Source organism: Balaenoptera ricei, chromosome 2 (genome assembly GCF_028023285.1).
Source record: "Balaenoptera ricei isolate mBalRic1 chromosome 2, mBalRic1.hap2, whole genome shotgun sequence".
Classification (NCBI taxonomy): Eukaryota; Metazoa; Chordata; class Mammalia; order Artiodactyla; family Balaenopteridae; genus Balaenoptera; species Balaenoptera ricei.
This window is the reverse complement of record NC_082640.1, coordinates 186,608,642-186,633,736: the sequence shown is the minus strand read 5'-3', so window position 1 is coordinate 186,633,736 and position 25,095 is coordinate 186,608,642. Positions and strand designations below refer to the sequence as shown.

Here is a 25,095-nt window from a genome sequence, read left to right as displayed (position 1 = left end):
TGGGGAAATAAAATGTTCCGTGTTCGCCACATTGGAACGAAGCTCATCCGAAAACTGGGCACCCGGCCTCCACCCCAGAGAAGGCTGCCCATCTCTCCACCTACCACAATGGTTGTCTTCGGGTCTTTGCCTGCCAGCTCCCTCACTGCCATCTCTTCGTCAGGCTGCCCAAAAGTAAAGTAATTTGGATAAAAAGCACCTGCCAATACAACCTGGAAGAGAAACTTATTTTCATGAAGTAACAGCATTATTTTATCACTTTATCTCACCAATATACTAATCTCATCCCAGAATGACATCTACACTATAAAAGATGAGTTCAATGTTAAAAAAAAACACAGAAACACTGGACCTTTAAACCAATCAAGCAGAAAGTCACAATTCTGGTTACTTCGCCATAACCGAAACACTTTCTACATGTCTTTCCTCCAAGGAGCCTGAGTTCTTCTCAGAATGAGGTTTAGAAAAGAGTGGTGAGTTGAACAAGGATACAAATGATTGTACACACAGAGCCCTGGGGGTTAGCCAACTTCTTCTACATTTTCCCTGACACACTTACTTCTGTGGGTCAGGCCCTTTCCCAAATGTTTAGATAAAATTACAATTAAGACACTTCAATTTAGAGCAGCAGGCTTGCATCCAATATTCACTTCTAAAAGCATGCTGCGAAGAGTCCCTTCTTCAATAAAAATAAACCATGTGAAACATACACCCATGGAAGACTCTCTCCTGAACTTCAAGTAATTTTACATCCAGAAAAACACTCCATTTCCCAGCATCCCCCAGTTTACAGGATCCACCTAGAACCCAATTCTGTATGCGTCAGCCAACACACGGACACATATAAGAGGTACTCCTCCTCTGAGCCCCTACATCAGAAGCACTGGTCACCTTTCTAGGACACATTTCCCTCTACACAATGCCTAGAAGGTTCCACCCAACAAGCTAATTTGTTCATGGCCTCCAAAGTTAAAATAATTTTTCAATGCAAGGGAAGAGCCACATAATAATATTAAGAGCATTTTTACTTTCTTAAAAGCCAAAACAAAAGGATCTCTCCAGAAGCAGTAATAACATTTAGCAGTCTTTAGAAACACTCCTCCAGAGATTAGAAATGGGTCTGGATCATCAACTCAATGACATGGAAAACCTAAACTAGGTAAGACCAGAGTTCTTCCTGGTGCCCAAACACAGCATGAACACTATGGACCTAAAATCTCCTGTGAGGCATGATTTGTATCAGAAAGGGGAAATAGGGCTTCCCTGCTGGCGCAGTGGTTAACAATCTGCCTGCCAATGCAGGGGACATGGGTTCGAGCCCTGGTCCGGGAAGATCCGACATGCCGTGGAGCAACTAAGCCCGTGCACCACAACTACTGAGCCTACGCTCTAGAGCCCGCAAGCCACAACTACTGAGCCCGCGAGCCACAACTACTGAAGCCCGTGCGCCTAGAGCCCGTGCTCCACAACAGGAGGAGCCACTGCACTGAGAAGCCCGCACACCGCAACGAAGAGTAGCCCCCGCTTGCCGCAACTAGAGAAAGCCAGGGCGCAGCAACAAAGACCCAACGCAGCCAAAAATAAATAAATTAATTAAATAATAATAAAAAAGGCCATCAGATTTCTAATTAATAACTGTAAGCTTTCCAAATCATTAAAAAAAAAAAAGAGGAGGAAATAAGCACTGTCAAAACCACGAGACCTAATAAGAAGAAAGAACCAGAAAGAGACATCCAGGAAACTCCAGAGTACCTGCAGGATGAATCGTTGCTTATATGTATACTCTTGGTCCATGACAGGCCGCCGGGAATCAACATACATGTTGAACTGTGAGATTCTAGTCTTCAATTCTTCATATAATTCAGCCACCTAAGAAAAACACATTGGGAGATGATGTCTCCAAGTGATTATGTTATTCAGAATAGCAAACGCCCTAGAAAAGCAGTACATAATGGGGAAAGAATTAGTATGTCTATGGGATGGAACACTGCAGCTATTAAGAACCATATTATTAGGACTTCCCTGGTGGCGCAGTGGTTAAGAATCCGCCTGCCAATGCAGGGGACATGGATTCGAGCCCTGGTCTGGGAAGATCCCACATGCTGTGGAGCAACTAAGCCCGTGTACCACAACTACTGAGCCTGCGAGCCGCAAGTACTGAGCCCACGCACCACATCTACTGAAGCCCGCATGCTCTAGAGCCTGTGCTCCGCAACAAGAGAAGCCACCACAATGAGAAGCCCGCGCACTGCAACAAAGACCCAATGCAGCCAAAAAATAAATGAAAAAATTTTAAAACTCATTTAAAGAACCATCTTATTAAAGATTAATTAATAAAGAATGGAAAGGATGCTCAATACAATATTAACAGAAAATACCAGGATACAAAGCTGTATATGCTTCATGATCCCAGTTTATAAACACACACGCACACACAGGAAACCACTGCAAATGCACAAACACAGTCATCTACAGGTGTCAGAGGAACAGGAGACCATGATCACAGCCTTTGCTTTAAGTCCTTTAAACACTTCCGAAACCTCTGCCATAAACGTATACTTCCTTTGTGATTAAAAACAAGCTAACAGGGGACTTCCCTGGTGGTGCAGTGATTAAGAATCTCCCTGCCATCGCAGGAGACACGGGTTTGAGCCCTGGTCCGGGAAGATCCCACATGCCGTGGAGCAACTAAGCCCGTGCGCCACATCTACTGAGCCTGCGCTCTAGAGCCTGCGAGCCACAACTACTGAGCCCGTGCACCTTGAGCCCGTGCTCCGCAACAAGAGAAGCCACCTCAATAAAGAGTAGCCCCCGCTCACCGCAACTAGAGAAAGCCCACGTGCAGCAACAAAGACCCAAAGCAGACAAAAATAAATAAATAATTCTATTAAAAAAAAAAATCAAAAAAAATAAATCTTCTGTAAGGCTGTAGTATTGATACATACAACTTCTCTAATTAAAAATCAACTAAAAATTATGCAAGTCACTTTCTCTGATCAAAATGCAATAAAAACAAAAATATTAACAAAAAAACAAGATACCTAAAAATATTTCTTTCTACCTGGAAACTCAAATATTCTTCTAAAAACTCTGAATCAAGGAGGAAACCGACACTAAAATAAGTTACAGACAGGGATAACAATGAGATCCCTACATGTCACAAATCAATGAGATGTGCCCCAAACTGTGCTCACAAGAAAATTCACAGCTTTAAATACTTTTAATTAGAAAGCTTTAAAGTATTAATAAATTAAATTCTCATCTCAGTAAGACTAAAAACGTAAACCAAGAGACACAGAAAAACTAAATTAATGGAAAAAATTAAAAATCAATTCTTTGAAATCCTCCACCTTCCCCCTCCCCTCAAAACACCTGCACAGTAAAACTGACAAACCAAACGAAGAGTAAGTTCTCTGAAAATAAAAATAAAACAGACAGATTATCTTGCAAACTGTGCAGTAAAGGATTAAGTCAGCAGGCCCAGGTGTCCACACCTTGGACATTCCAAAGAAAGGTTTGGCTCCTGGCAGTTCACCTCCAGGCCCTTGGAATATCCCGCCTTGTAAGAGTGACTTTGTTTACCTGAGGCCTTGGACACAACAAGCAGTTCATGGTAGCAATGTGACCTTTGTATGGTGGGGCCATACAGTATCAGTAACCTCTGGAGGGGCTAAAAACTAAGGAAGTTAAGGTCAGCCATGTGGGCACCCCACACTTATGTAATCAACCCTCAATAAAACCTTGGACGCCAAGGCTTGGGACAGCCTCCCTGGCTTGCGGTACTTCACGGGGGTTGTCACGCATCGTGCTGCCCAGACGACTCCACCGGGAGAGGACAGCTGCAAGCTGGCCCCTGGTCTCTCCTGGCTCCTCCCCACCCGCCTCTTACCTTTGCTGACCTTAATCTGTGTCCTTCAGCTGTAGTCAACTGTAATCATGAATGTTAACACATAAATTCTACCAAAGTTGGAAACGAGGATGTACTTCTTGGAATACTCTCTGCTACCCTGGGTATTGCTGGTACTTGATAAACATTTGATAAGTCATCTTTACTTGTATTCAAAGAATTTATAACTTACCTCTCTAATTCTCTTGATTTGAATGTAATTTAACCGTCCCCAGTCAAGTTCATCCTTTAAATACATAAAAGGATAATATTCAATATTAATGTAACAAGTTACAGCTAATTTGGCTACTGTAATACATGTATCTCAGCTAAAAGTATATCCCGAAAAGAATATATCCCAGCAAGAAAAATAATATGGCTGACTCTGTAAGAGGTGGCTTTCACGAGTAACTCATGTAGTTATTTTAAGGATACATCTAGGCATGGCAAATTTAAACACACAGACCTATCAACAATCTTTTGAACCTAGTCAGTTTAGAAGGAGAAGAACAACATGCAACCGCGCCCACCCAAAAAAATGAAGGCTAATGGGTTGGTTTTTTCAAGCCCATTATCTAAAACTTTGCTGAAAACAGCGGAAGGAAAAGCTTCGGGTTTCTCAGTTTTGAGCCAACACGCCGAGGCACGTCCCACAGGTATTTAGTGCTGGCAGCTAAGAGGCTCCTGACACAGGAAGGGTCACTACTACCCAGGGGTGGGCGAAAAGCAGCACGGCTGCCTCTGGGAAGTGACTGCAGCTGAAGTGACTGGGCCCAGGAGCTGCCCTGGCCTGCGGGCTCTGAGGACCGTCCACAGTGACCTCCGCTCAGGCTGAACGCTGCCAGTTCACACACAGCGCTGAGGCTGAGCTAGAGAAGGCTCGGGAAGCTTCCATGACACAGGCAGCCATCCACAAAGAAACAGCTCACTGACCTTCGGATGCCGCAGCTCTCCTCTTTGTCTGCAAGTCTGCCAAGCCTAAAAACAAATGAACCAGAGTTTCAAAATACTTTATTCACTAACCGAATTTTTTTAAGTCCAATTTCAACACATTTTGACCACAGAAAATTTACAAATTTAATTTTTCCAATCTACTTCATAGAATTGGACTCCCACCCTCATCTTCTTCTCCCAACACAATTTTTTTTTTTTGTCTGTGCCGCGAGGCTCGCAGGATCTCAGCTCCCCGACCAGGGATGGCACCTGCGCCCCCTGCAGTGGAAGCGTGCAGTCCTAACCACTGGACCGCCAGGGAAGTCCCCATCTCCCAACACACTTTGCTTACTACTGGACATCGGCACCCCTCATGGCGCTTCCGGTGGAGACGGCGTGTGCTGACAAGCGGTGGCAGCCGCCTTCACAGCTCGCACTGGGAAAACCTACCCTGAACGCTTCGACAAGCGCAGCACAGTCACTCTTACTGTTGCCACAGAAATCCACTTTGTTCCTGTAAACAGACGACAAAGAGTGTCACTGGACACCATTAAAACACTATGACTTTTAAAAATATGAATGTTAAATACCTATATCCATCAAGATGCTGCCTAAAAGGCATCACAAAAAAATTCTTCAAAGAAAGAGATGCCGCTAACAAGAGAAAAAACAAAGAGAAGGTAAGACTGTTGGAGCAGCCTTACATTACCCTCCATTACCGCTTCTCAGCTCCCACACTCACCTATAATAACACACTCATCTAGACATCCAAACACATGTCCGAGGACTATGAGTTTACCGAGCTGCTGATTAACAGGAAGTTGGGCTAAAACTCTTCCTAAGAAGGTCAATTCACCATCATGGGGGTTTTCATCTTCTCTCTGCCTGCTCACCGCAAGTGCTCCAACCTTTATAAAATAAATTAGTGCGATTAGCAAGTACTGATTTATTCACACTCTTTTCTTCCTTAAGGCAGGGAGTTTAAAACAGGAAACGACCAAATTTTGGTGAATAAGGTTCTAAAAGATACCTAAGTCAACTTATGAAAGATTGATACTAAAGTTTTTTAATTCGTTTTTTGATACTCAGAACACATTTTATTATTTTTTAATGCTGGGAGGTGACGCTCAAGCTACCCCCACAAAAGTCTACTTAAGTCCCAGATTTAACGAACATGGCACGCACAGCACTAAACCAAACCTCCAACCACCACATCACGTGGTCACTCACAGCCAAAACGTACAGACTGTGCACAGAAAACGACGTCCTCAACTTGACTAAGTGTATTTTACGGACGCCCAAGCAGGTACCCAAGGTATCAGAGGCAGCCCCAGCTCTGAGGGCCCGAGGCAGAATGTCCACAGCCCCAACAGGTGGCGGCGCCGAGGCCGGGGCACTGGGCACTCACTGCAAGCAGCGAGAGCGGAGCGCGGGTCGGAGGAGAGTCAGAGAACGCGCAGGAGCAGAGCAGGGCTCCCAGCAACAGGAAGAGGAGAGGCCAGCATGAGGGTGAAGAGCAGAACCAGAGGGCAAGTGGGGAGGAGGCTGGCGGAGCCAGGGCGGGAGAGCAGAGCTCCACGGCTGCATCTCCTATCCAGCGCTTCTCAGCCCCGCCAACAAACCGCAATCCCCCGTCGGGGGGGCGGGGGTGGGGGGGTGAGAGAGTAGGAGCTTCAGCTTCAGACAACTAACAAAGCTGGTCTGAACAACATATATAAAATCTGGAATCAAAAATTAGTCATGACATGCTTTTCCAAGCAAATGCTGCTTACTTACAACTGTCAAAATACCTTAAAGATATACACAGTATGAAGCTTTTAAAATTCACCCAAAAAATCTTAGCTTTTCCTAACACGAACAAGTATCAGATGGTCCCACCTCCTTTAGCAGAAGGATGGTGCGTTCAATGTCACTCAGGCTAGGTGGAGAAAGGGCTGTTGCCAGCAGAGCCCTCGGTTCACCCATATCAAGTAATTTCACTTTCAATATTGTGCTTCCTAATGGACAACGCTGAAAAGAACAAAACTTAAATTTAGAAACAGTAAAAATAAGTAAATCAATTAACCTATTCACATGACTAGTACTTTAGAGAGAGAAGGAGAGAAAAAGAAGAAAGGAAAACAGAAAGGGGTGGGAGAAGAAGAGAGAGAAATGGGAGATGAAGAGATGGGGGAAGAGAAGGAGAGGGAGAGAGATAAAGAAGGCAAGATGGAAAAGGGAAAGGGTGAGAAAGAAAGGAGAGGAAGCGGGAGAGAGGGAGAGAAAGGAGAGAGAGGCAGGAGAGGAAAGACAGAAGCCAGTTCCACAGCACGAACTATAAAAGCACACAGCAGCAGCGTCTGTGGACAGTCCTCCTATGGGGCCAGAAACGTGACATGGGTGTCAAGTCCCTCACTGGTGCTTAGTGAACAGAAGTCAGTTCTGTGATTAAAGACAAGTTTGATCAGAAGTAATTTTTCTGGGATCAAAATCACATGACACTCAAAATTATATTACTTAAACTATTCAGCAAAACTGTCTACAAAAAACAAACTATGTCATAAAGATGACCAAAGTTTATTACCAACATCTCAGGAATGACATGGTCGGGGATGGAGCTGTCCCAGAAATCCTTGTATATGAGTCTGTAACAGTATCCTTTAGACACTCGTCCAGCACGGCCTGCAAAGGAGAAACATTCAAACTGTGGCATTAATTACTTTAACACTAGCATAAAGATATATTTAAGAATAACCATTAAATATTAAGAAAAACTTCCGTTATCTTCTACCAAACCAGGTCAGTTTGGTAAAAACTTCAGTATAAGTCAGTGTTAGAAGTGATCTTCTATATACAGATTAAGTGCTGACTCCTACTCAGTGATGTATAGTGGAAAATCCAATGCATATTTCTAAAGAGAACCACCTTGGCCCCAAAATACAATGGCAATCAAAACATTTAAAATACCACACATCTCCTGCAAATGCATAGTTCATACTGGTAAAAATACAGAGATCACCAAACGAAAGTAATCAAGTTGGCAAGAGAAGCCCCAGTGAAACGGCTGGTTGTTACCCATCCCAACACCTCTGCAAAGGCGTCCTTCAAGACAATGGCTTCATATGAAATGAGTGATCACATGCAAACAGCTCAAAACCAGGCCTGGACCACGGAGACCATCCTATAAACGACTGTTCTCTTGTGATGGTATTGCTTGTGCAATGGAAACTCCTTTATCCCCAAACATAATAAAATCTGAGAGAGAGGAGACAGGTGGGGAGGGGGGATCCTTCACAAATACTCAGCTTTTAAAAAATGGGGCAGCCCAGGGAGGAGCTTTCCTTCCCCACCTGTGGAGCCTGGACCCCTGCCCCCTTCGGCCCCCACCCACCTGTCCTGACACAGGAGACTGAGTGCAGAGTCCAGACTGCTGCCTCCGCCACCATCTACCCGCCGTATCTTCAAATGACAGGACTGTCTAAATGGAAAATCCCAAGGTAATGACAAAACCAAAGTCAACTCCTAGAACTAATCGGTGAAATCAGCAAGTCACAGAGCACAATACCAACACACAAAAATCAATCACATTTCTATACACTAGAAATGAACATGTGAAAATCGGAATTAAAAATGCCATCACAATCATTATAATCCCTCCAAATTAAACTGAATACTTAGGTGTAAATCTAGCAAAACATATACAGGGATCTGTATGCTGAAAATAACACAATGCTGATTAAACAAATCAAAGACGACCTAAATAAAGGGAGACACACTATGTTCAGGGATACGCAGCTTCATCATAGCAAATATATCAATTCTCCACAAACTGATGTACAGGTTAACACAATTCCTAGCAAAATCACAGGAGGCTTTTTTTGTGTGTGAATACAGACAAGATCATTCTAAAGTCTATATGGAAAGGCAAAGTAGAATAGCTAAAACAATTCTGAAAACGAAGAATAAAGTGGGAGGAATCCATCTGTTTCGTGATAAGTCTTACTATACAGTGATCAAGACAGTGTGGTATTAGTGGAGAGAAAAACACACAGATAATAGAACATAATGAAGAATCAGAAATAGACCCAGACAAGTACACCCAAGCGATGTTTCACAAAGGTACAGAAGCCTTCAATGGGAGGAGAACAGTGGTGCAGGAACAACTGGGCATCCATAAGCAAACCTCACACCATCTACAAAAGTTAATTCAAATGGATCACAGATACAAATGCAAAACATATCTATGAAATATCTAGAAGAAAACACAGGAGAAAAATCTTTGCAACCTAGGGCTAGGTGAAGAGTTTTACACATGACACCAGAGGCATGATACATAAAATGAGAAACTGATAAATTAGACCACACCAAAATTTAAAACTTTTTTTCTATGAAATACCCTGTTAAGAGGATTAAAGGACAAAATATAGACTGGGGGAAATATTTGGAAACCACCTATCTAATAAAGGACTATATCTAGGATATATAATATAAAGTACTCTCAAAACTCAACAATAAAAATACAAACAATCCAGTTAGAAAATGGGCCAAAGACTTGAACAGACATTTCACTGAAGAGATACAGAAGACAAATAAGCATAAGAAAAGATATTTAACTTCATTAGCATTAAGGAAATGCAAATTAGAATTGCAACGAGATATTATTATGTACCTTTTAGAATGGCTAAAATAAAAAATAGTGGTATACCAAATGCTGGCAAGGATGTGAAAAAAACAGATCTCACACATTGCTGGTAGAACTGTAAAATGGTACAGCCACCATGGAGATAGTTTGGGGCAGTTTCTTATACAAGCAAACATATACTTACCATACCACCCAGTAATTGCACTCCTGGGCTTTTATCCCAGAGAAATGAAATTTTATGTCCACACAAAAACTTGTACATCAACATTCACAGTGGCTTTATTTGTAATCGCCAAGAGCTAAAAACAGCTCAAATGTCCCTCAACAGGTGAATGGTACTGTTGACCTTAAAAATAAAATAATAATTGGGGCTTCCCTGGTGGTCCAGTGGTTAAGACTCCATGCTCCCAATGCAGGGGGCCTGGGTTCGATCCCTGGTCAGGGAACTAGATCCTGCATGCCACAACTAAAAGATCCCAAGTGCCACAAGTAAAAGATCCCGAGTACCGCAACTAAGACCTGGTGCAGCCAAATAAATAAATAAATGTCTAAATAAATAAATAAATAAATAAAAACAGTAATTTTACCAGCAAAAATGGGTTTATTCAGAAATAGCAGAGAATTGCAATTTGGGACAAGCAAGCTATGGTAAAAACCATAGGCAAGTCCTATATAAAGAAGAGGAACATTATTTTATAGAGAAAAAGGAGGAAGCTGGGAGGGGTTGTTTTGAACACAAGTCCACTGGAGAAAAGCGAGAGTTCAGGGTGGGGACAGTTTCTCATTGGCCGAGTTGCTGGGGCAGATGATTTCTTGTAGGAGATGCAAGGCACAGTTTTTCCTGTTGGGGCGTATAACTGATGCTTCTTTCCTGTTGCTGGTTCTTGTTGGCTTCTGAAGTTGACAACTCTTCCTGTAACTGAGCTCCAGTGGTACTTCAGGTGGTACTGCACAAGAGCGCCCCCTTCTGACCTCCCCCCTCCATTTTAGTGAGGTTTCCCTTTACTAATTTTCAAAATACAATGGAATATTATTCAGCAATAAAAAGGAAACTTTTGACACATGCAGCAACTTGGATGGAGCTTAAGGACACTACAGATAGTGAAGGAAGCCAATCTTAAAAGGTTACATGCGGTATGATTCCACCTAATAATGTCCTTGAAAGGCCGCAGCTACGGCTATGAAGAAGGGGTTTGAGGTTGGCAGAAGAGTGGCAGGGGACAGTGTGACTAAAGATGCAGCACCAGGCAGCTCCTTCAAGGCAGCTGGAACAGCTCTGTGTTCTGACCGCGGCGGTGGCTACACATGGGATCAACTGGAGAGAAGCCTGCACGGTGTGAACCTGGGCAACTGACTAGGGTCCGCGGTCCAGCCCTGTGCTGACATCAGCTGCCTGGGCTGACGCTGCACCGAGGTAGGAGGTGTCACCACTAACAAGCTGAGATGCTGGGGCTAGGGTTCAAGGGACTCTACATACTATTTTTGCAACTTCCTGTATGGGAAAAATTTTCTAATCATAGAAACTTTGAACATACAAAAAGACAAAGGATACAATTCCTATAATCTCAAGACTGACCCAAAAATAATCACTTTAAACATTTTTGTATATCTATTGGGTTGGCTTTTTTCCATTATACCTTACGGCAAAAACCAAACGAACTTTTTGGCCAACAATATTTCTAGTCACTTCTTCTAAGCATAGTTTTATGTTCTGGGTTTTTTTTGGCGGGGGGTGGGGGGTGGGGGGCGGGGTTGAGATGATTATAACAATACATAAGGTTTTTCCAAGGTGATGAGAAGCTCTCTATGACCGTATATCAGTGACTCCTTAATCATTCTCTTTTTTTTAAATTAATTAATTAATTTATTATTTTTTGGCTGTGTTGGGTCTTCATTGCTGCGCGTGGGCTTTAGTTGTGGCGAGCAGGGGCTACTCTTCGTTGTGGTGCGTGGGCTTCTCATTGCGGTGGCTTCTCTTGTTGCGGAGCACGGGCTCTAGGCACGCAGGCTTCAGTAGTTGTGGCTTGCAGGCTCTAGAGCACAGGCTCAGTAGTTGTGGCGCACGAGTCTAGTTGCTCCGCAGCCTGTGGGATCTTCCTGCACCAGGGCTCGAACCCATGTCCCTTGCACTGGCAGGCGGATTCTTAACCACTGCGCCACCAGGGAAGTCCCTTAATCATTCTCTCTTAATCCCTCTCCAGGCAAGTCATTTCAAGAGAGGTAACACGGCAACATGGTTAAAGCTGCGGGCTGCAGCCGGACGTCTGGGTCGTAGTCTCGGTCCCAGCACTTCCCAGGGTAACCCGAGCAGGCTACTCCTTCTGTGTGTCGACTGCATCACTGAGAAGTCGGGGTGTTAACAGCACGCTACCTCACTGGGGGAATGAGGGGTAAATGCGTAAGTACACGGAAAACACTTAGACTCGTGCCTGGCCTGTGGCGAGCATTCAGTAGTAAATGTGGCCTCTATTCTGTTTTTTGATGTGGTAGCTTTGTGCCCCCACCCAGCAGGTACTCTTGGAGCAGTCCCTCAGCTGTCCTCCCCGAAGGCTCTCTCATAAAGCACAAGCTGCGTCTCGGCCCATGGCGAGAAGGCTGTGCCCTGGAGCCGCTCCCCGCAGGCGACTGCACGGCCACTGTGGACAAAGCCGCCCCCCCCCCCCCCGACACCCTGGCCCCGACAAACGACTCCACGCCCTCGTCTCCCCAGCAATACACCATGTGCGCTCGCAGGAAAGGCTGAGCCCTCCGAGGAGCCAGCTGAGCTCAGGAAAAGATCATCCCAGAAGGATCAACACCTGGAGAGAAGTCAGAGGAAGGACGAGCAGCAGTTACCGAGCGCCCCGCTCGGCTCCCGTGACTAGTCCCCGCGGAAGATGGCGGGCGCTCGTCCAGCAGGTGCGACGGCTCTTACCTGCTGCAGTGCACACGAGGAGGGTCGTGGATTTGAACAGAGTCTGCCAGTATGAGATGCTGCTGCTTAGAACTTAAAACCGGTTCCAATAAAGGAAATCTCTGAATAAGACTAAACGTACAAAAAGCAAAAAATTCAAGAAGACACCCGAATGTGCCACCAACTCCTATTATTGTGCTAGAACGCAAATGCCTTACCTTTTCTCTGATCACAACTGGTTTTAGAGGCCCAACTCAATCGCAGGCTCTGGTAATTCGTATCTTCATCACAAACCAGAGTTCTAGTCAAACAAAAATCTATAACTGTCATTTAAAAAAGGGAATGTAAATACCAGGCTAGCAAGAAATAATTGCGTAACAATCACAATGCATAGCGATAAGACAATTTATGAAACACACAGCCTTTAGAATTAGTGTACACACAGAAGCCTCTGGAAATGCACCGGCCATTCCCGACTGCCTAGGACGGGGAGGCTGGGGTCACATTCTTTCTTCTAAGTCCTGGGAGTCTGGGCAGACAGAACATATGCCCTGTAAGAGCCCACACGCCATAACACGAGCCTACGCGGGCTGCAGCGAGAGGCCAGCCGCACGGGGCTGTGCAGAAGCACGGCTGAAGTGGGGGACTGCCAGGCCCCAATCCCGTGTGTGTGCTGGCGGGGCGGGGGGACAGCTGCTCAGCATCTCTGTGCTTCAGTGTCCTCCCCTGCAAAACCCAGGGACAGGAGCCCCGGCAGCTCTTCCCAGGACAGGCCCCGCCCCGTCCCTCGGAGGAGAGCAGGAGAGCCGGTGGGCTGGTGCTGGCGCCTGTCCCCGCCCGCCACGTGCTCGGCCTACCCCTCAGGGCCACTTCCCTCCTCAAGAACCTCCTGCTCATTAACTACCCCACCACGACCACCCCTCCTTGCTGGCTCCCCAGGGCTCTTGAACACTCCTCCCGCCATAATGTTTGGGGATCTCAATTCCCATAAAAACGGTGCTGGCAGCACCCCGGCCCTCGGTTTCGTGACCCCATCTTCCACCTGTCTCAGCATCTCCTTCCCACCGCCCTGCCTGAGCCCCCTCCTCAATCTCAACTTCACGCATCCTTCCCTAGCAGCAGACCTCTTCCCTCTCCCCGTCCTGTAACCCTACCGCAGCAGTCCTTAATCCCTACAAACGGACCTGCAATCTGTGCGTGTCAGGACCTGCTAAACTGTCCCTGCCCCTCCGCCTCCTGACCTTCCTTCCCTCCTGACCGAGCCACGGGCTCCCAGCCCCCACCGTGACCGCTCCACACATCCGCCTCGACCCCTGGCCTCCCGTCACCCTGCTCTGCTCAGCTGACTCGACCCCAGGCCTGCTGGTCACAGCTCTCCACCTACACTGCGCAGCCCAAGTGGCAGGAGGGAAAAAGAGAAACAAAACGGGCTGCAGGATGAAGGCGCCCTTTCAGCTCCCGGTGGCCAGCGGCCCTCGGGACTCAGGCTGCCCCGTCCATCCAGCCTCCTCACACCTCCAGCGCTCTGTCCTGCTCGCTTTCAGCTGAGGCCCGGCCTCTGGCTCACGGGGAAAGCAGAGGCCATCACAGGACCCTGCGCCCCCTCGGCAGCACCCCTCCGCCCACATCGGCCTTCTCCCCAGCATGGGGCCCGAGCCCCGCCCCCACGGCCGGCTCCCCCGCGTCCTCTGCGCCTCTGGGCCCCGCGCCGCCCGCCACACACGTTCTCCCGGCCCCGCCACCGCTGCGGCCGCTGCCCCGGCTCTCCGCCCGCCCGCCACAGAAACCGCCTCCGGAGCGCCGTCTGGCTTCGCGGCCCCCCGGGGCCTCGGCGCCGACCCTCCGCGACCCCTCCAGGCCGGCCGCGCCTCCACAGGCTCCCCGCCTTGAACCGCCCCTCGTGCTCCCCGGGCGGCGCGGAGCCCTGGCCCTAACCTCCTCAGGGCCGCCACCGGGACACCCGCCGGCGTCTCAACAGCCCGGGCCAGTCTCCGCCGGCTCCCGGGGGTGGGCGCACGGAGGGGAGTCACCACGAGCCGTGAAACCTCCGCACCCGGCCCCTCAGCAAGTCAAGCCCCGCGGGCTGCGCCCAGGAACGGCCGCTTCCGCCTCTGCCCCCGCGCTCCGCTCCTAAGGCGCCCGACTCCCACCCGCCCTCTCCTCGGCCTCGTCTCCGTCTCCCCCACCCCCGTCCCCCCCACAGGCTGTCGAGCAGACCTGACGCGCCGTCGCTCCTCCCTCACAAGTCGCTGACGTCCCGGCTCCCTCGGGAAAAGCTGGAGTCTCCGACGCCCTGGCGGCCTCCCGCCTGGTGCCCTGGTGCCCTGGTGCCCGTGACCTCCCTGACCTCGCCCCGTCCAGCTGGCCCGGCCTCCCGGCTGTGCGGCGCTCTTCCTTCAGGGACTTGGCGCCTCCTGTCCCTTCTACAGAAACGCCCCTCCCGCAGATGCCCCCCACCGGCCGCTGCCCCGCTCCTCCACCCCTTCCTCTGGACATGCCGCAGTCTACCTGACGGCACGTGGTTACCTGTCTAACTGATGGCCCGCCTGTCAACACCCGCCCCCCATGTGTCAGGAGAACGGAGCCTCGCCTGTTGGCGCACTGTCCCCCCAGCACCTGGACGGCCGCCGGCACAGACGGAGCACTGCCGGGGCGCCGGCTCATCTGTCCCAGCCACGCTGGCCACCTTGCTGCTCCTCGCACCTGCTCCCCACGCTGTCCCGCCTCTTTCCACGCTCACTCCTCACCCAAGTCACGCCGTCCTCAGCTATCACGTCCTCACAGAGGTGTTCCCACAGCGCCCCATCTAAAAGGTCATTTACCCAATTCACTGTAATCCCTTTCTCTGATTTATTTCCCTACATAACATTTACCTCGACCTGAAATTGCACCTATTTTTTCCCCTGCCAATTGCCTGTCTCTCCCACCAAAGACAACACGCCTCACTCGCCCCGTCCGCCTGCCCACCACCGAGAACAGCGCCCGGCAAGTGTCAGGCTCCCGAACATGAATTAACGCAACCTCACAAAGTGATCAAGGACACACACGTGGGAGACCAGACTACGAGTGGCCTCACCCCGAGCTGACGCGGTGTCTTTCTCAACGACCTGCAGCCACCGGGCGGACTCGGGCTCCTCCCTCCGGTCACTATGTCCAGCGGGGGCAGCCCCAAAGCTCTCCCACTGCCCGCAGCGCCCGGGAACGCCCCGATCGCTTCCTGTGTGTGTTTGTAGCCGCGCCGCAGAGGCTGCCCGGCTGAACGGACCCGTGAGCTCAGAGGAGGGCGGGGAGAGAGAAGTACAGGAGGAACTTCGGAACCCACTTTCCTACATTCTCTCCTCCAGAACAGGGGAAGAGACGGGGAAGAACAACTCCTGAGGGACACACAGGCTACAAATTCTATGGTTTACGCTGTGAGGAAAACAGCAGGATCTCACCGTATTTGACGTCTGGAACCGTGACAGAACTCTCCGCAATGTTGGTGGACAGAATGATCTATCAAACATCAAAAAAAGAATCTGACATGCTCACTATATACAGGAAATCATTAGGTATTGGGCTCAAATTCTGAAATGAGCATTTTTTCCATTTTATACAGAAGTCACAGTTAGTCAAGGGTCCTGGGCGCGGGGGACGAGGAGGAGGAGTCAGTGCAGTGCGGGCTCAGCAGCCAAGCCTGCTCTGAACCCCAGCTCTGCTCCACCCCAGCGGAGGACCCTAGACTACTTAACCTCAGTTTTCTCATCTATAAAATGGAGATAACGATAGTATCCTCCCTATCACTTGAGTTAATAAATGTGAAATGCTTAGAACTGCTCCAGGCGTGAACCAAGTGCTCAATAAGTATTAGCTATTACCTGTAGTACCAGCATCCAATCATTGGACACCTACTTCGTGTCAGGCACTGTAGCACTACCACAAGTTAAGTATGGACATGTATTATTAAAATTAACCTTCCTAACAGCTCTGCAAGGTAAATATTATCGACTCTACTTTCCAACAGTAAAATTAAGTCTGAGAAGCGATGTGCTCAGAGGCACACACCTACAGGGGACAGAGACCCATGGCATCTGTCCAACTCCCCACGCATGCTCTTAACCCCTACACCTCAATGTTAAGATACAGCCTTTTCCTGGTGGAATCATTCCAGGGGTCCAGTGGAAGCCCCTGATGTACAGAAAACCAGGCCCATGCAACACAGAAGGTTCATAAAAGCAGCAGGCAAGAAACAGGGCAAAGACAGCTCTCCCTGACCTCAGATATGATAGCTTCAGGGGGTCCTGGAATTACCCAGGGGCACAGAGCACAACCAGGCTAAAGTTCCCAGGAAGGTCTGCAGTACATAAGAGCCCTGAGTTGCCATGCAAGGTCTAGGCTGCCTCTAGAGATGCAGAACCTTCTCACTGGAATCAAGGGGGCTGGGCTGCATGTCTGGGGTCCCTGATGATCTCAAGCAGCACTAGAAGGGTTGTGATAAGACAATCCCATCATTCACACACACAAAAAAAATTAAAGAAATACTCTTAAACCAGCACTAAGAATGTGGGTTCTAACCAAAATCTCCAGAGCAGTGCCAGGGACAAGAGAACAGTCCCCCAGTTTGAGAACTGCTGGGAGTAAGAGGCACTGAAATCCTCTAGAAATAATGTCCTGAGGCTGAGGAAATAAAAAACTTTAGCAAACTGATTTATAAAATAAAGACAAAATGAAATAACAGACTTGGCTCATCAGGCAAGTGCTTGTTTAGGTGACTAACCACCAGCTACAGAACATATCGTACAAACAGCTGGAATGTCAGCACTTCTCATTAGCAGAGTCTCTAAGGAAAATGAACCTAAGTGCTCAGAACTGGTCTCCCAGCTGTCCTACCTTTCTGTACCCAGGCACTGGACTTAAAAACACGTTATTCTGTTCTTCCAAAGTCACACTTGAATGGAGTGGATAGACCTGTAACCTAAGAAAGAAGTAAATGAAATAAAATATCCATAAAGAGAAGATATATATGAAAATGAATAACTACTCATTGAGATAATTAAAATTATTTAAGCTAGAAACAATACAATGCTTTACAAGTAAAAATACAACAGTATCATTTTAAACACACCTTTTATGAACCATGTTTGTGAGAATTTCATGCATATAGTTTATTTCACCCAGACCTAGGGAAGAAAAGAAGTGGAGGGGGGAAAAAAAGATCTGTATTTATTTCTAAAAAACAACCTTTAAATTAAGATGACATCTTTTATAAATACGGCTCTACCAATTCATTTTATCTGACTTTTTTATCCTCTTCACCTAAATATATCAGAATTACAAGTGAAAAATGCATAATGACACTGACTACCAGTAACTCAAAAATATGAGAAAAACCATATTCTTTCTATGTTTTCCCTTCCACAGCAATGACTGCCTGTGAGTGCTGGCCATATGAGATGAGTAATTTCACATTCCTCTCTTCCCCCCACTGGTTTTCCAAATGTCCTACTTTGATTATGCAAAATTTTACAACCAAAAAATAATATTTAAAAAGTCCTGGTCACAGAGATGTGTTAAATTTTTTTCATAAGGTTCATATTTGTAAATAAAGCATGATTGCAGATATAATTAGTTAAGATGAGTCACAGTGGAGAAGAATAGGCCTTTATTTCAATAGGACTGGTGTCCTCGTAAGAAGACACCCGCACAGAAAATGCCATGTAACGATCAAGGCAGAGATAGAAGTATTGCAGCCACAAGCCAAGGAGGGCCAAAGACTGACAGCCAAGAAAAGCTGGGAGGAGTCAAGGAAGGATTCTACCCAGAGCCTCAGAGGGAGCAGAGCTCCGCTGACACCCTGATTTTGAACTTCTGGTCTCCAGCAGAGTGAGAGAATAAATTTCTCTTGTTCTAAGCTTTCCGGTTTATAGCACTTTGTTACAGCAGCCCTAAAAAAACTAACACAGAACCATTCCCAAAAGATCAATTAATGAAATAAATGTATTGTCAAATGAACTCACATAAACACATAACAGAAAAACAACAAACTAAACTGTAGAATATCATTTATACATATTTTATTCAGGCAATGATCAGCAGTTAGAAAACATTTATTTCACGTCAGGTGTTCTTAAGATAGTACTGCCCTGACTCTACTTTGGTCATTTCTTCCTTGATACAATATTATGCACACAGCAATCACTGACAAATATTTATTGGGACAAATGCAACTCCACACCACTGTCAGCTAATGCTTGTTTTCTGGAAATAAAACTAATCCGTATCAACCTAAGCAAAACATGATCAAAGTTTTAAACTCTCATGTTGCATTCCAAAGTAAAATGTCACTCTTATTCATGCTTTTTGTTCTCCACCACAATTAGCACAAATACTCATATGTTCTACATATTACCTTCCAACAAGAAAAAATACATGAATTATTGTCATAAGGTTTCATCAAGCTATACCGCTTGATTAAAAAATCATAATCATCATTTTGAAAAAGTACAATTTAACAAAAATTAATCTTTAAGTATCTTAAGAGATTATTTTGTCAAATACTGAAGAAAAAGGAACTCAAGGGCTACCTTGATGATTTTCATGGTATTACAATAATGATATTATTATTAAATAAGCTTTAAATACAGATTGATGACAATTACTTCACATTTATAACCATATATATGAAATAGCAAATTTAACATAGCCTATTTTTTCTGAAGGGGGTCAGACTGCCCTCAAAAAGTTAAACTCTTCATTATCAACGTTTTTAGCAAGACAAAGGTTATAGTAAGAGTCAAACTGAAAAATCACATTTATTCACATTCCCAGAGTCTAAAAATAATAAACCTGCACTACAAATACCATTTTTCACAATATGTGCTAGACACAAACTAGTCTCCATCCAGCGCAGAGTCTAGACCACGAAAGAATGACACTTACCCGGCAAAAACACCAACACACTGCTCCGCTCTGACACAAATGGGGTGCCCGACCAGGTCTTGGTCCTGTTAAAATGTGAAGTGCACAAATATTAATCAAGGCTAAGTAGCCATTGTTTTTCCAGAACCTCATATTATGGCTTCTGACCCTGAAAGGTTCTTACATCTAGGTCATCGAGTATAATTTTCCTTCTTTTACATAAGAAAACACAGAGGCCCCAGGACGTGAGACACTGTCCAAAGCCCCACAATCACCCAAGAGACCCCAAGCCTCTTGACTACTTTCTCCCATAAAAACTCACTATCCGCAAAAGTCTTCTTTGAAATTCAGTTACTGTAATCCAGAACCTCAAAATACAAAACATTTAGAAAAACTACTACAAACAAAACTTAAACTCTAAGGAATCCAAACTATTATTAGGAAGCATTTTTATAGACCAAGATCTCAAACTGTCCTCTCGCCTCCCTGCTGCTATCAACATATTTATGTTGTGTGAAGTCAGAACTTTCATTCCTCCACAAACCCTTGAGCCCCTCCCCTGTGCCAGGCCCTCCTCTGTGCAGGCAGGCACAGCAGAAGGACAGACAAGGTCCCCACTCTTTGGAGCTTACATTCTAGCTAGAGAGACAGACAAGAAACAAGGAAATCAGACCCTTCAGTTCAGCAGTAAGACCGTGACAAGAACAAATGGGACACAGAGCCATGGAGCTGCAGGTACTAGTTTACCCCTCTCACCCCCTCCTCTTTCTTTGCAGTTACTTTTCCCAGACACAGAATGGATTGTTGTTTCTTGACTGTTCCAAGAAAAAAATAAAGGTTAGAGTGGAAATCAATGAAATAGAAAAAGAAAAACAACAGAAAAACAAAAACCTAGCTCTTTGAAAAGATCAACAAATTGACAAATCTACTTAGTTTGACCAAAAGAAAAAGAGAGAGTCCATATACTACAATCAGAAATGAAAGAGAAGACATTACTACTAGTCCTAAAAAGACACAAACTACTGAAACTGACCCAAGAAAAAACAGACAATCTGAATAGATCTATAACAAACAATGAGATTGAATTAGTAATTTTAAAACTACCCATAAAGAAAGCCCAGACCCCAATGGCTTCACAGCTGAACTCCAAAAAACATTCAAAGAAGTAATACCAATTCTTCACAAACTCTTCTAAAAAACAGAACATTTCCCAACTCATTTTATGAGGCCAGTATTACCCTGATACCAAAACCAGACAGACATAAGAAAACTACAGATCAACACCTTAAGAATATGAATGTAAAAATCCTCAACAAAATACTAAGTAAACCAAATCCAGCAACATATAAAAAGAAGTATACACCATGACCAAGTGGGATTTATCCCAGGGATGCAAAGTTGATTTAACATCTAAAAAATTAATAAAGACAAAAATCACATGATTATCTCAATAGACAAAAATCATCTAACAAAATCTAACACGCTCTCATTTAAAAAACACTCAGCAGGACTTCCCTGGTGGCACAGTGGTTAAGAATCCGCCTGTCAATGCAGGGGACACGGGTTTGAGCCCTGGTCTGGGAAGATCCCACACGCCGCGGAGCAACTAAGCCCGTGTGCCACAACTACTGAGCCTGCACTCTAGAGCCCATGAGCCACAACTACTGAAGCCTGCGCACCCAGAGCCCACGCTCCACAACAAGAAAAGCTACCACAATGAGAAGCCCGCACACTGCAACGAAGAATAGCCCCTGCTCGCCGCAACTAGAGAAAGCCCACACACAGCAACAAAGACCCAACGCAGCCAAAAATAAATAAATAAATAAATAAAGTAATTAATTAATTAAAAGAAAAGAACACTCAACAAACTAGAAATAGAAGTGAACTTTCTCAACCTGATGAAGGTCATCTACAAAAAGCCCTCAGCAAACATGATAACCTAACAGTGAAAGACGGATGTTTTCCCCCTAAGATCAGTAACAAGACAAGGGCATCCACACTTGACACTTCTTTTCAACAATGTACTGGAGGTTCTAGCCAGGGCAGTTAGGCAAGAAAAAGAAATACAAGGCATCCAGATTGGAAAGGAAGAAATAAAACTATCTTTATTCAATAGATGACATGATCTTATATACAGAAACCCTAAGGAATCGTCCTAGAACTAATAAATGAGTTCAACAAAGTTGCAGAATATAAGATCAATAAACAAAAATCAATTGTCAGGGACCTTCAAGATGGCAGAGGAGTAAGACATGCAGATCACCTTCCTTCCACATCAAAAATACATCTACATGTGGAACAACTCCTACAGAACACCTACTGAACACTGGCAGAAGACCTCAGACTTCCCAAAAGGCAAGAAAATCCCCACGTACCTGGGTAGGGCAAAAGAAAAAAGAAAAAACAGAGACAGAAGAATAGGGACGGGACCTGCACCTCTAGGAGGGAGCTGTGAAGGAGGAAAAGTTTCCACGCACTAGGAAGACGCTTCACTGGCGGAGACGGGGGGTGGCGGGGGGAAGCTTCAGAGCCACAGAGGAGAGCACAGCAACAGGGTGCAGAGGGCAAAGCGGAGAGATTCCCGCACGGAGGATCCATGCCGACCAGCACTCAGCAGCCCGAGAGGCTCGTCTGCTCCCCCGCCCAGGGGCAGGTGGGGGCTGGGAGATGAGGCCAGGGGCGGGAACAGATGCCCTCAGGCGACCTACATGCAGAGGAGGGGCCAAAACCAAAGTTGAAGCCCAGGAGCTGTGCGAACAAAGAAGAGAAAGGGAAACCTCTCCCAGCAGCCTCAGGAGCAGCAGATTAAATCCCAACAATCAACTTGATGTACCTGCATCTGGGGAATACCGGAAAAGACAACGAAATCGTCCCAAAACTGAGGCAGTGGACTTGGGAGAAACTGTAGACTTGGGGTTTGCTGTCTGGGACTAATTTGTTCCTGATTTTTATGTTGATCTTAGTTTAGTTTTTAGCACTTGTTATCATTGGTGGGTTTGTTTACTGGTTTGGTTGCTCTCATTTTCTTTTTCTTTTTTTTATTATTATTTTTTTATTTTAATAATTTTTTAATTTCTTTTTTTCTTTCCTTTTTTCTCCCTTTTCTTCTGAGCCATGTGGCTGACAGGGTCTTGGTGCTCTGGCCTGATGTCAGGCCTGAGCCTCTGAGGTGGAAGAGCCGAGTTCAGGACACTGGACCACCAGAGACCTCCCAGCCCCAGGTAATATCAATCGGCGAAGGCTCTCCCAGAGATCTCCATCTCAACGCTAAGACCCAGCTCCACCCAACGGCTAGCAAGCTCCAGTGCTGGACACCCCATGCCAAACAACTAGCAAGACAGGAATACAACCCCACCCATTAGCAGAGAGGCTGCCTAAAATCATACTAAGTTCACAGACCGCCCCCCCCCAAAACACCACCAGATGCAGCCCTGCCCACCAGAAAGACAAGATCCAGCCCAACCCACCAGAACACAGGCACCAGTCCCCTCCACCAGGAAGGCTACACAAGCCACTGAACCAACCTCACCCACTGGGGGCAGACACCAAAAACAGGAACTATGAACCTGCAGCCTGAGAAAAGGAGACCCCAAACACAGTAAGTTAAACAAAATGAGAAGATGGAGAACTATGCAGCAGATGAAGGAGCAAGGTAAAAACCCACCTGACCAAACAAATGAAGAGGAAATAGGCAGTCTACCTGAAAAAGAATTCAGAGTAATGACAGTAAAGATGATCCAAAATCTTGAAAACAGGATGGAGAAAATACAAGAAATATTTAACAAAGACAAAGAAGAACTAAAGAGCAAACAATGATGAACAACAAAATAAGTGAAATTAAAAATTCTCTAGAAGGAATCAATAGCAGAATAACTAAGGCAGAAGAACAGATAAGTGACCTGGAAGATAAAACAGTGGAAATAACTACCACAGAGCAGAATAAAGAAAAAAGAAGGAAAAGAATTGAGGACAGTCTCAGAGACCTCTGGGACAACATTAAACGCAACACATTCGAATTATAGGGGTTCCAGAAGAAGAAGACAAAAAGAAAGGGTCTATGAAAATATTTGAAGAGATTATAGTTGAAAACTTCCCTAACATAGGAAAGGAAACAGTCAGTCAAGTCCAGGAAGCGCAGAGTCCCATACAGAATAAATCCAAGGAGAAACACATCAAGACACATATTAATCAAACTATCAAAAATTAAATACAAAGAAAAAATATTAAAAGCAGCAAGGGAAAAGCAACAAATAACATACAAGGGAATCCCCATAAGGTTAACAGCTGATCTTTCAGCAGAAACTCTGCAAGCCAGAAGGGAGTGGCAGGACATATTTAAAGTGATGAAAGGAAAAAACCTACAACGGAGATTACTCTACCCAGCAAGGATCTCATTCAGATTCGATGGAGAAATTAAAACCTTTACAGACAAGCAAAAGTTAAGAGAATTCAGCCCCACCAAACCAGCTTTACAACAAATGCTAAAAGAACTTCTCTAGGCAGGAAACACAAGAGAAGGAAAAGACCTACAACAACAAACCCAAAACAATTAAGAAAAATGGTAATAGGAACATACGTATCGATAATAACCTTAAATGTAAACGGATTAAATGCTCCAACCAAAAGACACAGACTGGCTGAACGCATACAAAAACAAGACTCGTACATATGCTGTCTACAAGAGACCCACATCAGACCTAGGGACACATACAGACTGAAAGTGAGGGGATGGAAAAAGATATTCCATGCAAATGGAAATCAAAAGAAAGCTGGAGTAGCAATTCTCATATCAGACAAAATAGACTTTAAAATAATGTCACAAGAGACAAGGAAGGACACTACATAATGATCAAGGGATCAATCCAAGAAGAAGATATAACAATTATAAATATATATGCACCCAACACAGGAGCACCTCAGTACATAAGGCAACTGCTAACACCTATAAAAGAGGAAATCAACAGTAACACAATAATAGTGGGGGATTTTAACACCTCACTTACACCAATGGACAGATCATCCAAACGGAAAATTAATAAGGACACACAAGCTTTAAATGACACAATAGACCAGAGAGATTTAATTGTTATTTATAGGACATTCCATCCAAAAACAGCAGATTACACTTTCTTCTCAAGTGCGCATGGAACATTCTCCAGGATAGATCACATCCTGGGTCGCAAATCAAGCCTCAGTAACTTTAAGAAAACTGAAATCATATTAAGCATCTTTTCTGACCACAACACTATGAGATTAAGAAATCAATTACAGGGGAAAAAAAACGTAAAAAAACACAAACACACGGAGGCTAAACAATACTTTACTAAATTACCAAGAGATCACTGAAGAAATCAAAAAATACCTAGAGACAAATGATAATGAAAACAAGATGATCCAAAACCTATGGGATGCAGCAAAAGCAGTTCTAGGAGGGAAGTTTATAGCTATACAAGCCTACCTCAAGAAACAAGAAAAATCTCAAATAAACAATCTAACCTTACACCTAAAGGAACCAGAGAAAGAAGAACAAACAAAACCCAAAGTTAGCAGAAGAAAGAAATCATAAAGATTTGAGCAGAAATAAATGAAATAGAAACAAAGAAAACAAGAGCAAAGATCAATAAAACTAAAAGCTGGTTCTTTGAGAAGATAAACAAAGTTGATAAACCATTAGATAGACTCATCAAGAAAAACATGGAAAGGACTCAAATCAATAAAATTAGAAATGAAAACAGAGACGTTTACAACAGACACCGCAGAAATACAAAGCATCCTAAGAGACTACTACAAGCAACTCTATGCCAATAAAATGGACAACCTGGAAGAAATGGACAAATTCTTAGAAAGGCATAACCTTCCAAGACT

The 25,095-nt window shown here is 45.2% G+C and overlaps 1 protein-coding gene across 1 annotated transcript in view; it reads right to left on the bottom strand.

Annotated features, from left to right (window-relative positions):
• The window catches only part of TDRD9 (tudor domain containing 9), a 109,047-nt gene that overhangs the window by 31,131 nt on the left and 52,821 nt on the right, over positions 1 to 25,095 (bottom strand). Inside the window, exons 9-22 of the mRNA XM_059915878.1 lie at positions 19,252 to 19,316; positions 17,438 to 17,492; positions 17,203 to 17,287; positions 15,771 to 15,828; positions 12,552 to 12,656; positions 7,383 to 7,480; positions 6,698 to 6,829; positions 5,562 to 5,727; positions 5,410 to 5,473; positions 5,270 to 5,333; positions 4,820 to 4,864; positions 4,080 to 4,133; positions 1,753 to 1,869; positions 105 to 212 (exon numbers count right to left, since the gene is read on the bottom strand). Of these exons, the coding sequence (XP_059771861.1) occupies positions 105 to 212; positions 1,753 to 1,869; positions 4,080 to 4,133; positions 4,820 to 4,864; positions 5,270 to 5,333; positions 5,410 to 5,473; positions 5,562 to 5,727; positions 6,698 to 6,829; positions 7,383 to 7,480; positions 12,552 to 12,656; positions 15,771 to 15,828; positions 17,203 to 17,287; positions 17,438 to 17,492; positions 19,252 to 19,316 (1,216 nt within the window). The remainder of the gene's footprint in view (positions 1 to 104; positions 213 to 1,752; positions 1,870 to 4,079; positions 4,134 to 4,819; positions 4,865 to 5,269; positions 5,334 to 5,409; positions 5,474 to 5,561; positions 5,728 to 6,697; positions 6,830 to 7,382; positions 7,481 to 12,551; positions 12,657 to 15,770; positions 15,829 to 17,202; positions 17,288 to 17,437; positions 17,493 to 19,251; positions 19,317 to 25,095) is intronic.